The 12,199-nt window shown below is 45.9% G+C and overlaps 1 protein-coding gene, 1 long non-coding RNA gene and 1 pseudogene across 2 annotated transcripts; all 3 read left to right on the forward strand.

Moving 5' to 3' along the window:
- Positions 1 to 1,369: 1,369 nt before the first annotated feature.
- LOC123170370 (BTB/POZ domain-containing protein At2g24240-like) lies at positions 1,370 to 3,198 on the forward strand (annotated as a pseudogene).
- A 1,764-nt stretch (positions 3,199 to 4,962) lies between these two features.
- Positions 4,963 to 8,220, forward strand: LOC123169606 (uncharacterized). Its single transcript, XR_006484892.1, has 4 exons — positions 4,963 to 5,072; positions 6,083 to 7,051; positions 7,142 to 7,279; positions 7,395 to 8,220. It is a non-coding gene; the product is annotated as an uncharacterized lncRNA (long non-coding RNA).
- Positions 8,221 to 8,884: 664 nt separating this feature from the next.
- On the forward strand, positions 8,885 to 11,456 carry LOC123168980 (putative FBD-associated F-box protein At5g56690). Its single transcript, XM_044586840.1, has 3 exons — positions 8,885 to 10,428; positions 10,522 to 10,670; positions 10,779 to 11,456. The coding sequence occupies exons 1-2, from the start codon at positions 9,469 to 9,471 to the stop codon at positions 10,561 to 10,563; spliced, it is 1,002 nt and encodes a 333-aa protein (XP_044442775.1). The 5' UTR covers positions 8,885 to 9,468; the 3' UTR covers positions 10,564 to 10,670; positions 10,779 to 11,456.
- The last annotated feature ends 743 nt before the right edge of the window (positions 11,457 to 12,199 follow it).

Genomic DNA, 12,199 nt, shown 5'->3' on the forward strand with positions numbered 1-12,199 from the left:
TACATGAATTTGAGCCTATAGCAGTGGTTAGGAAGCCATTGGTCAACCAGGACATCGAAGGATCTATCGGGAGCAACTAGTTAACGAGCGCTCCTTCGGGAGCCTCGCAACGATCAGCGTCACTTGGCGCGCTCTCAGCCATTCGCCATGTGTCGCGCTCTAGACGCTTCCTCCGGATTTTATTTTCAGTTTTTTAAATGGTTTTTTTCCGGGTTTTTTCGACGTTTTGGTTTTCGCCCGGTCTTCTTTAGCTTTTTGATCAAAAAAAATTTGTCGAAAAAAAATTTTACGCGAAAAAACACGTTTTCTTTTTTTTCCTTTCGCGAAAGTCACGGTTTTTTTCCACGAGAGGCACGGTTGTGCTTTAGCTAGAGACACAGCCGTGCCTTTCGGAAACGGAAAATAAACGCGTTTTTTGTTTTTTTTCTTTCGCGAGAGTCACGGTTTTGCTTCCGCGAGAGGCACGGTTGTGCTTTCGCGAGAGTCACGACCGTGCCTCTCAGAAACGGCAAAAAAATACGCGTTTTTTGTTTCTTTTTCTTTCAGGAGAGTCACGGTTTTGCTTTCGCGAGGTTGTGCTTTTCGCGAGTCACGGCCGTGCCTCTCGGAAACGAAAAAAAATGCGTTTTCTATTTTTTTTTCTTCCACGAGTGTCACGGTTTTGCTTCCACGAGAGGCACGGTTGTGCTTTCGCGAGAGTCACAGTCGTGCCTCTTTCGGAAAGGGAAAAAACTGTGCTCCCGGTTCTGTTTTTCACCCGGTTTTTTTCGTCCGAGTTTTCCTTGAAAAAAAGTTCGTCAAAACCTATCAATATGGGATCTAGTTTTGAAGATCTCGACGCGAGGAATCCAATGGTAAAAACGGTTCGAGATTTGGACGCACGGTTTAAGAGATAAAACATTTTGAATAAACGGATCTACGAAAAAGGGAAAACTCGCAGGTTGCGACAAGTGGCGAGCTGCATGTGCGCCACTTGTCGCGATCTGGGAAAGTGGAGTGTTCTTTTCGACGAGTACTCCTTAATCAGTGATTTCGGGGTCCATCCCTCGTGCGTGCACATATTTTTAACTCGCGCTTTTCGCGCCATTGGGCCGGCCCAATAATGTCGATAAATAGCTGTCGCGCACCAAGTCCACCACTGAGATGTCGTCCATCGGGCTATCGTCACGAGCGGCCTGGCCCGAAACCTCCCGTCCATCTGCAGGCCCATCACGGTCACAGTATGACCAGAAAACGATTTTGGCACAGATCTGCACGTTATCTTTGGCGATCCAAAACGCTGCCCGACTCGGAGACCGATGTTTTATTCATGGCTTGGAACAATAAAAGGACGCGGCACTGTGTTCAGGCCACCAAAGCCAACGTTCGACGCGACACGCCCACGCGCGCGCAAGTCCTGTACACAGCCGACCGGCCATGCACACGCCACACCCAGCCGGCCGCGTCCGGCTGAACGTTGGCGGGCAGGTGTTCGAGACGACGGCCGACACGCTCACAGGCGCGGGCGAGGGAACCATGCTGTGCGCCATGATGGACCCCTGCTGGAACGCCGGCGGCGCCGCATCCGCGGCCAGGGGCGTGCCCGAGTACTTCATCGACCGCGACCCGGCCTGCTTCGCTTCGCTCCTGGACAGCTCCGCACGGGCGAGCTCCACGTCCCGGCCGGCGTCCCGGAGAGGGTGCTCTTCCGCGAGGCGAACTACTACGGCCTCCTCGACCGCGTCCGCGCCGCTCGCATCGGCGAGCTCGATCTCGAGAGGGTCCGCCTAGCCGCGTCAGTGCCACCAGAGCGGGTGCCGGTTGACCACCCGGTCGTCCGCGCGGCGCCCGACGGTGGGTGTTGCATCACGCACACGTACACGCACGGCACCACCGCGCGGGTGTACAACTGGATGCTGGAGCAGCGCCGGCCGGTCTGCCTGACACCTGCAGTGTCGTGGGTCCGCGATGCGGTCTACCTCGGCCCCTCCACGCTCCTCGTTGGCGGCTTGGGCTTGGCTGCTTTCTCGGCGCTTACCGGCGACCTAAGTCACCACTTCCGATTACCAAACCTGGGCGAGAGTGTCGACCTTGACGCACTAGCTTTGGCCTCCGACCAGGAAACAAACAAAATGTTTGCGAGCTGCAGAGGAAGAAGCCGCTACGCCGACAGCTACGGCATCGGTGCTTGGGACTGCATCACCGGCGAGCAGGCAGGCTCCTCTTTGCACTTCAACCCCGAAAGCAAGATGGGCAGCACCAACAAGCTTCAATGGCTGCCAAAGACCAAGACGCTCATGTCGGCCAGCGTTTGGCCGTCGTTTTCCATGGCTCTGGTAGATTCCCGGGATATGAGCGTTGTGTGGTCGTGGTGGTATGAGAGTGCCTGCGAGGGGAAGAACAGACGGGTTGTGGATGCAGCCGTGATGGAGGACGAGAGGTCGGTCTGCTTGATCAGTGAGCACCATGATCTCGGGTTACTCGACATTCGTATCCAGGGCAACTCCGGAAACGTGCAGTGGCTACATCAGAGCAAGATGAGTTCGACTTCCAAGTGCAATACTTCAAAGCTTGCCGTGCACGGCGGACTGCTCTTGGCGTCCAAGGATGACACCATCTCGGTGTACGGCGGCCCTAATTATGACCTGAGGCTGGCGCTGCGTGGGAGCCAAGGCGGTGGCGCCATTAGCGACTTCTCCGTTGGGGGCGACCGGCTCTTTGCCGTGCATCAGGAGAACAATGTGTTGAATGTCTGGGAAACGCCACCGCCTCCCATTATCTAATTTTTAATTAGTCACTGACTATTACCAAGAAACCAGTTGGTAGTACAAAAGATTCACCTCATAGGTCATAGTTTTGAACGAGCGTGTTGCCATTATAATTTTTTTTCCGTATTTTTCGTTGAATCTTTCTGATCAGTAAAAAGTGGCAATGCAGCTTAATTACCTGTTAATAGGTAGAACTTTGTTCTCAAATGTAGAATCATTTATCGATTTTAAAAAGTTCATTGTTGTGACAACATATTAAACTCGGTTTATTTTATGAAGTAAGTATAAGGTGAAATAAATGTACGAAATGTACATTTGATCTATTTTTCCTATGAGGGAAACATGGAACCCTGTTTGTTGGCCATGCCCGACAACTTTGCGACCATCCCTCTAGCACTATTTTCGAGTTGGTGAATGCATTATCGCCTCTCCTCCATCTTCTGTCGCTGCCTCCTCCCTCTCTCGCCAGAACCTGGAGTTCTACGCCGCACTCCCTTCGCTTTCATCGTGGCACGACCGAGTAAGGTAGATGCAGCAGTACATCACTGAAGATGGATTGGTGGCAGGTGGCTGCAGCGGCCTTATACCCGGCAGGCGTCCTGGTTGAGGAGTGCGCCGGACTGGTGGGTGCCCCATACCCGGCAGGAGTCTTGGTTGGGGCCTCAGGTCTTAGATGTTAGGTTTGGCTGGTATTAGGCCCAGACTATCAGCATCCCTTCATCAATTGGATAGGAGTAGCGACAGATGTTGCCTAGACGGTGGCTTTAGTCTTGCTGTTATATGACTTTGTAAGGTCTTGTGGGAATAATTAATAAAGTGGTTGCATGCATCGTCTAGATGCAGAGGCCGGGGGTCCTCCTCCTTTTCTAAAAAAAATGACCTCGCCGCCTCGGACAATCAGGCTTCCGCCGGAGACAGTTTGTGTGCAGAGGAGCGACTATGATGGGGAGATATGGCCACTGCCGTCTCTAGAAATTTGGGGGCCCGGGACAAAATGCAAAATGGGGTCCTAAATTTTGATGTGCCCATATAACTGAAGTTCTAAGTTTATCATCTATAGCAAGATAAGAAAAAAAATGGTCGTACCTTGAAACTGGAATTAGCAATTATCTCCAAAAATAGCTGCATCAATCAATGTGAAGTCTAAACCTCCAACTGCAAAGTGTAAAGAAATTTATCGTTTATCAATATATAGGAACGGCTAATGCTCAAATTTATCAACTATCAGTGTATTAGATAAATCAATGTGATCATTTTGTGCAAAAAAATTCAGAAAAAAAGAGCATATATATAATAGTTGGCAGGAGTGCGTCTCTTGATTTTTCGGATCAGAGATGCAGATTTGTTTGGGTCTTCTTTACTAGAACTCAGAAATCCACTATGTAAATTCTGAAGCAAAATGGGCTACACCAAACAGATCTTGAGCACTCATGTGGGGATCATGGCTTGGGGAACTAGTCAACTATACCATGGGGTGTAACATCCATCTTGCGAGGAGACAGAATGATGACTGGAGAGGGCCGGAGCGCAACGACGGCGAGGACGAGAACAGGAGGCGAGCGATCGGATCGAGCGATCAGCCGAAGGAACAAGCCCTAGCGGTATGATCGCTCGGGAGGCGTCTACGATAAGGATGGGCTTGTACGATCTGCTGCACATGATCGGGCGCGACCGCGCGACGTGCTCGTTTGCTGGCCTCCTCCCTCGGCTGACTACCCCCAATACATAGACCTAGTGACTTGGGGGCCTGGGCGGTCGGCCAATTTGGCCTGCCCCATCAACGGGCCTGGTTATGGCCAAGATGGGCAAGGATAAAAAAGAAATGATAACCCACTGATAAGTGGGCCCTACATGGAAGAAGAAATATAAAGACTGTAGTTCATATAATTTGACTTTATACCCTTGCGTTGGAGCCTTTATTTATTAGAAGACCCTTTAAACCCACTATAAAGGCTCAACATTTTGGGAAATCTGCTAGAGTTAATCTAACGGTCTAGATTTATTTAACTGCACACGGTAAATTTGGGCATAGGGGATCCCCACGGTTCACCCTCCTCGCACTTTCCTCTTTTGATTTTTCTTTGAGTCCCGCCCCCTCCAATAATTTTTGTGTGCAGAAAGTGACACTCTATCTGGATCTGACCCAAATTCGCTTTCTCTCTCTATATATAGTACGAGTATACCCCTTCGTGACCTAGGTCCGCCACTGCCGCCGCCGCCTCCTCAACCCTAACCCCCAAACTCAAGCGCGTCACCGCTCATCGATGTTCCCGTTCTACCGCCGTTCGCTGTTGTCTCAACCTCATCCAGAGTCTTTCACCTTTGGTAAGTTTTTCGTTGTCGCCCTGCACCCTCTCGCACACACACACAAACTCAACCCCACGCCCTGATTTATCCTTCTGATTTATGGTTGCGCTTTATAGTTTTTGCTAGCTCAAATTTTTAGCAATGGAAATAAGGCAATTTTATGGAGTGGTTGTTCTAATCTGGTTATGAGTGATAGGAGGAGCTATTTTAAAGGCCTAACTTTTAGAGAATCAAGAATTTATCTAACGATCTTGATTTTTAACTGCACACGATGGATTGGGAACATAGCATCTCCACAGTTCATCCTTCTCCTCTCACCTCCTTCTCCGATTCATCTCCCAAGTCCTGGCCGACCTCAAATCTTGATCAGAGAATTTGGATTTATTAGGGAATCTCTACTTGCTCTTACGATCTAGATTTATTTAACTTCACAAGATGGATCTCGAGAGGGGATCTCCATGATTCACCCTTCTCCTCCCACCTTCCTTTTCTGATTCCGCTCTCGAGTCTTGACCAACCACCAAGTTGGATCAGAGGATCTAGATTTATTTAACTTTTACAAAACCTAGAGTTTCTCCAACGATATATATTTATTTAACTACGTATGGTGGATTTGTAAACAAGGGACCTCCAGAGTTCACCCTTCTCAATTCTTTGCCATTGGTAATGTTCTTGTCATCCCATCATGATCTAAAGCTTACCGAATTTCCACAAATGAACTACGGGTTTGTTGTGCACAACGAGCACACGATCTAGATCAAATGTTTGCCCACACAAACCCATTCTTATTTATCGTACTGATCTATGGTTCCATTTTACAGTTTTTGCTAGAAGCACAGTTGGCTATTTATCTAGGAAAATACAACAACTTTATTGAGTGGTTGTTCTTATCTAATTATGAGGGATAGTAGAAGCTATAAATGTGATGAACTGGGATAACCTTTTGTTGTGCAGTGTACTTGCATTTCGGCCTTCCAGGTTCATTTGCTTGATATAATTGTACTTACCCTGGCTTCATTTTCATGTAGAATTAAAATGGACAACGATCTAACATGCACAAGAAAAAGACACATGGGTTCCTATGAATCCTACCAAGGAAAAGTCTTTAAGAAAACCAGAGCAAATGTTCTGTTTACAGACCTTCCTGAGGATATGCTATGTATGGTTCTATCAAAGTTGCCACTAAAGGATGCTGTAAGGAGTGGCATTCTATCAAGTAAATGGAAAGATAGGTGGATGTTATGCCCCAAACTAAGATTTGATGTTCTCACAGTGTCCAAGAATGTGTTTTACGAACAACAATACACTCAGAAATTCATTAAGACTGTGAATGCAGTCATGCAACAACATCAGGGCATGGTTGTTGAAGAGCTCATGATCAAATTTGAGTTTGACTGCAGGATACTAGATCATATCAATTCGTGGGTTGCTTTTGCTGTATCATCGCAGACGAAGAGCCTTGCCCTTGATATAGCACCAACCGATTACTTCGGTCGTACTGATCAGTACAGATTTCCGCTCGAGCTTTTAGACAACGGAAGCATATTTCAGCTTCGTCATCTAAAACTTAGCTTTGCATCATTTGAACTGCCCCCTCAATTCAGCGGTTTTCCAAATCTGAGAATGACTTGTACTTGTTACGTGTCAGCCGGAAGGATCTTCAAGATATGCTGTCAAATTGCATTAATCTTGAGTGGTTCAGTATGTTTAGATGCCACCTGAATGATGAGCTGACAGTAGCTTGTCCATTGTCAAAGTTATTATACTTCCGTGTTGTGCACTGCAGGATAACAAAGATAGCACTCAATGCGGAAAAACTCAAAACTTTCATTTTCTATGGGCGTCTGTATCCTGTTGACCTTGGGGATGCTCCAAACTTGAAACACGCATTTCTTGATTTCTATACCCCAGTGACTCTTGAACATGCTTTGACTATACTTCCCAAAGTGCTTCCAAGTGTTCAGGATCTGACATTGCGTGCTTCTTTTGAACTCAAGGTTTGCTGTCTCACACTTCACTTTAATATGCAAGTTGGTTTTTCTGGTTTCTCTCTCTCGCAATGACCATTTATATTATCCACTTTTCAGATGCCCTTGTTGATGGAGACCTCTTGCAAGTTTTCCCACTTAAAATGTTTAGATTTGTGGTTGAAGTTGACAATATTCTGTCCTTGGCCTCACTTTTGAGGGCTAGCTGCTCCTTTCGTTGAAACGTTAGGGATGAATGTGAGTATAGTACTCCTATCTCCTACAACGACCTTCACTTTGCTATAAATAGATTGACTCGTTAACCATGAATTATGCCTATGCTTACCATGTTTTGTCCCTCAAACTTTTGCAGTTTCATGTTTTTTGTGTCCCACATCATGTCTCAGAGCCTATTAAAAGCATTACCAAGTGTCCACATAATCATCTGAAGAACCTGCATATTACAGGATTTTCTGGAACAACAACACAACTTGAATTTCTAGTGCATGTTGTTGAAAGTGCCCATGCCCTGGAGATTTTGACGATTAATGGACCTAACATAGCTCGCCGTGATGATAAATGGCTAATAAGATTCCGTTCCCTAGTTCGAGAACTGGAGAGAAAATATCTTCATGAAATAATTTCACCAAATGTGAAGCTCTCCTTTTTACCCCGGAATTATAAAATGCTGGAAGGACAAAAACACATGAGTTTTCTGGAAGAAATCGATGCCGCCATATTATATTATGCAACTCATAAATGAGGAGGCCAAGATTTGGGTCACCGCGGGGCCGAAACACTGGAGTCTTCCTTTGGTTTACAGGAATTTGGTAGGAATTATGTAGAAAAATATCCCTTGAATCTCTTTGATTTGTAGGGATGTTTTCCTATTCCTATGTAGGATATGAAACAATCCTTCACATTTCGAAGGAAAAAATTATTAGTCTAGATTCAGTTTTAAAAAATCCCATCTTATACATCAGATGCCATCTATTTTCCTATAGAAATTCTGATACGTGTCATCTCACTTTCTATGATTTTCATACCTATGATATTCCTATCCTATAAGTCAAAGAAGTCCAGAGTAATTTGATGGCGCGGGAATAAAAACTTTATTGTATTCCGAACTGTTGTTGTAATGCACCTTCTTTTTCGAGCATTAACCTTGTAAACTCCCTTCTTAATTAATGGATGAGACAATTTTTTTGCCCCCGTTAAAAAAGACTCAACACATGTGTATGTAACCTTTTGGTTGTAAATTATGTCGAACGATTCGTCCTCAATGCCTTTTCTTCTTTCCATCGTCGAGTGTGTTTGTTATTATACTGTTTGCAAAACATTATATTGTATTTGTACAGCTCCGACAAGCTGTGTGGATGCTTGAAAACTGGGAGACAAACACTCTATGATATCGAGCAGAAGCACAATCCAAATCCAAGGAAATGTAAATCAGGGACACAAGTTGACTACTGTATCATTCGTCAATGTGTACACATAGGATAAGAAAGAACTGGTACCACACGGAGGATGAGAAAAGAACTGCTGGCTACTGTGTCGTCCGCCATGGGCACGGGCTAGCGTATCATTGTCCGTGTTCCATGAACATGAGTGTCTCACACAAAAGGTATTACTTACAAATTTATCAAGAAATGAAATGAAAAAAACAGTTAACAGTAAAATAGGGTTCTGTTCATCTCCTCGGTGCTAATCAAGACTGAAGTGTACTGCTCAAGTGTAAAAAAAATCTCCTAAATTCTCGAAGCTCCCTGACGGGATCTTCAGATTCTCCAGGTAAAAAAGGAAGAGCAGTCCACCCTTTCGTCCTCCCTTCTCGGACTCGTCTCGCAGTCGCAGTCCCTTGTCCTGACCGACCTCCAGTGGGGATCGGATCGGACCCAACGATGCTCTGAAATACCACCCTCTGTGACCTAGAGCGGCCTCCGTGCCGTAGCGTAGCGCCACCGCGGACGCCTCAACCGCAGCCCCCAAACTCAGCTGCCGCGTCGCCGCCCATCGCCGTTCCGTTCTGCCGTCGCGCCGCTGCTGTCTCTACACCGGCCGCCATCTTTGCCATCGGTAAGCCTTTGCCGTTCCGGGAATTCAGTTTTACTGTGCTGGTGCACCCTCTCGCCCTCACAAACACCCAAACCCATGCTCTGATCTATCCCCGAAATCATAGGCACTGTACTAAAATGTAACAAAAATGACCTTTCGTTTTATAGTTTTGCTAGAAGTAGAGCTGGTTTATTTGTCAAGGAAATGTTTACAACTTCCCCTAGGAAAAAAAACACAACTTTATGGAATGACTGTTCTATCTGGTTACGAGGGATAGTAGAAACTAGAAATGGTATTGAATACAACAACACTCTGTTCTGCAGTTCACATTCCATGTTTGTTTCCTCGATCTGTTCATACTTAACCTGGTATAATTTGTGTGCACAAGCAAAATGGGCAGCGATCTAACACACACGAGAAAAAGACCGAGGCACTACTACCACGGGCAAGTCATTAAGAAAACGAGAGCAAAGGTTCAGTTTGCAGACCTTCCTGATGATCTGCTGTCTATGATTCTATCAAAATTGCCACTGAAGGAAGCTGCAAGAACCGTTATTCTGTCAAGTAAATGGAACGACGTGTGGAGAGTTTGCCCCAAACTGAGATTTGATGGCTTCACAGTGTGCAGTGACATCGTGTTTGGGGGAGAACAGTACACTCAGAAATTCATTGACAATGTTAATGCAGTCATGCAGAAGCATCAGTGCATGGTCGTTGAAGAGCTCGTGATCAAATTTGGGTTTGACCACAGGGTACTAGATCATATCAATACCTGGGTTGCTTTTGCTATATCATCGCGGACAAAGAGCCTTGCCCTTGATTTAGGACCAGTCGACATCCAAGGTCGTATTGATCAGTACAGATTTCCGGTCGAGCCTTTAGACAACAGAAGCATATCCCGGCTTCGTCATCTTCAACTTAGCGTTGCATCATTTGAACTACCCCCTCAATTCAGCGGTTTCCCGAATCTGAGAGCACATGACTTGCACTTGGTAAATGTCACTCGGAAGGATCTTCAAGACATGCTGTCAAATTGCATTAATCTTGAGTGGTTCAGTATGGTTAGATGCCATTTGAATGATGAACTGATAGTAGCTCGTCCATTGTCAAACCTGATATACCTGCGTGTTGCACACTTCAAGATAACCAAGATAGTACTCCATGCGGTGGAACTCAAAACTTTCTTATTCTATGGACGTCTGTATCCAATCGACCTTGGGCATACTCCCAAACTGAAGCACACATTTCTTGATATCTATTCCCTGTTAACTGTTGAGCATGCTTTGACTGTGCTTCCCAAAGTGCTTCCAAGTGTTCAAGATCTGACATTGCATGCTCATTTTACTCTTAAGGTCTGTTGTCTCACATTTATATTAATATCTACATTGTTTTATCACATTTCTCTCTCTCTCTCCTATTTTGACCATTTACTATCTATTTTTCAGATGCCTTTGTTGATGGAAATCCATGCAAGTTTTCCCAGTTGAAATATTTACATTTGAAGCTGTCAATTGGTCATAAAGAAGCTGCCAACATTCTATCTTTTGCCTCTTTTCTGAGGGCTGCTCCTTCTGTTGAAAAGTTAGAAATGCATGTGAGTATACTCCTATCTCATAGACTTCTGTTTGCTACAACTTGATCGATTAGCGAACCATGAATTGTGCCTCTTCTTGATCATGTTTCCTCTGTCACGCTTTTGCAGTTTAGTGTTTTGGCCTTCCCACATCGTGTCTCGGAGCCTATCAAGAGCCTTCCACGGTGTCCACATAGTTATCTGAAGAACCTACATATTACAGGATTTTCGGGAACAACAGGACAACTTGAATTTCTAGTGCACGTTGTTGAAAATGCCCCTGCTCTGAAGATACTGACGATTAAAGGAGCTGACTCGATTGGTCGTGATCTCAATCATGAAGGGAAAAGAAAATTTTCTTTGAAGTTCCGCGAATTGGAGAGGAAATACCTTCATGGGATAATTTCACCAAATGTGGACCTCCGTATTATTTAAGTGGGCCAGACATCTAGCTGCTCTTGTACACGCAGCGGGCTGCAATTCCATTTGTACACGCAGCGGGCTGCTGTTCCATTTGCCCAATCGGTGTACAACTGGATGCTGGAGGAGCGCCGACCGGTCTGCCTGACACCTGCAGTGTCGTGGGTCCGCGATGCGGTTTACCTCAGCACCTCTATGCTCCTCGTTGGCGGCTTGGGCATGGCTGCTTTCTCCGCGCTTAGGGCATGTCCAACAGTTTGTATGTTAGCTTGTTGGTAAAATATACCATGTCATCAACCAACACCTTAACATACAACATCTTCAATGGGTTGTATCTAGTATGCCCAATAGGATGTGAGATAATAAATAAGGTGCTCTCTGATTCTACATTGGAGCTTGTGCAAGGGGTGTTGGTTCATGTACATACAACCTTCCTCTCTTTCCTCATTTATTACATGACACATCATCAAAAATCCTATGTGACAAAGTCTACCAACAACTATCTTACAACCAGTGGAGATGCCCTTACCGGAGACCTAAGTCACCACTTCCGACTATCAAACCTGGGCGAGAGTGTTGACTCTGACACACTGGCATTGGCCTCCGACTAGGAAACAAAAATGTTTGCGAGCTGCAGAGGAATTAACCGCTTCAACAGCTACGGCATCGGCGTTTGGGACTGCATCACCGGCGAGCAGGCAGCCCCCCTTTTGAACCCCCAAGCCCGAAAGCAAGATGTGCAGCACCACTGTCACGCCCACGATGCGGCTATATCTCCCACGTGTCGAGGCATGAATTGGAGGAACCGCATGGTGGTTTTGTCGCAAGAAGGGTCATCTTCACACAATCCCATGTAATGAACAAGAATGGGATAAAGAGTTGGCTTACAATCGCCACTTCACACAATTCATAAATAAAATCATACATCATTCTAGATACACACATAGACCGACTACGGTCAAATCCAAATAAAAAAGAAGATAACCCCAAATGCTAGATCCCTGATCGTCCCAACTGGGCTCCACTACTGATCAACATGAAACGAAACATAGTAACGGCCAAGGTCTTCATCGAACTCCCACTTGAGTTGGGTAGCATCGCCTGCACTGACGTCAACGGCACCTGCAACT

Source organism: Triticum aestivum, chromosome 7D, assembly GCF_018294505.1.
Source record: "Triticum aestivum cultivar Chinese Spring chromosome 7D, IWGSC CS RefSeq v2.1, whole genome shotgun sequence".
In the NCBI taxonomy this organism is placed as follows: domain Eukaryota; kingdom Viridiplantae; phylum Streptophyta; class Magnoliopsida; order Poales; family Poaceae; genus Triticum; species Triticum aestivum.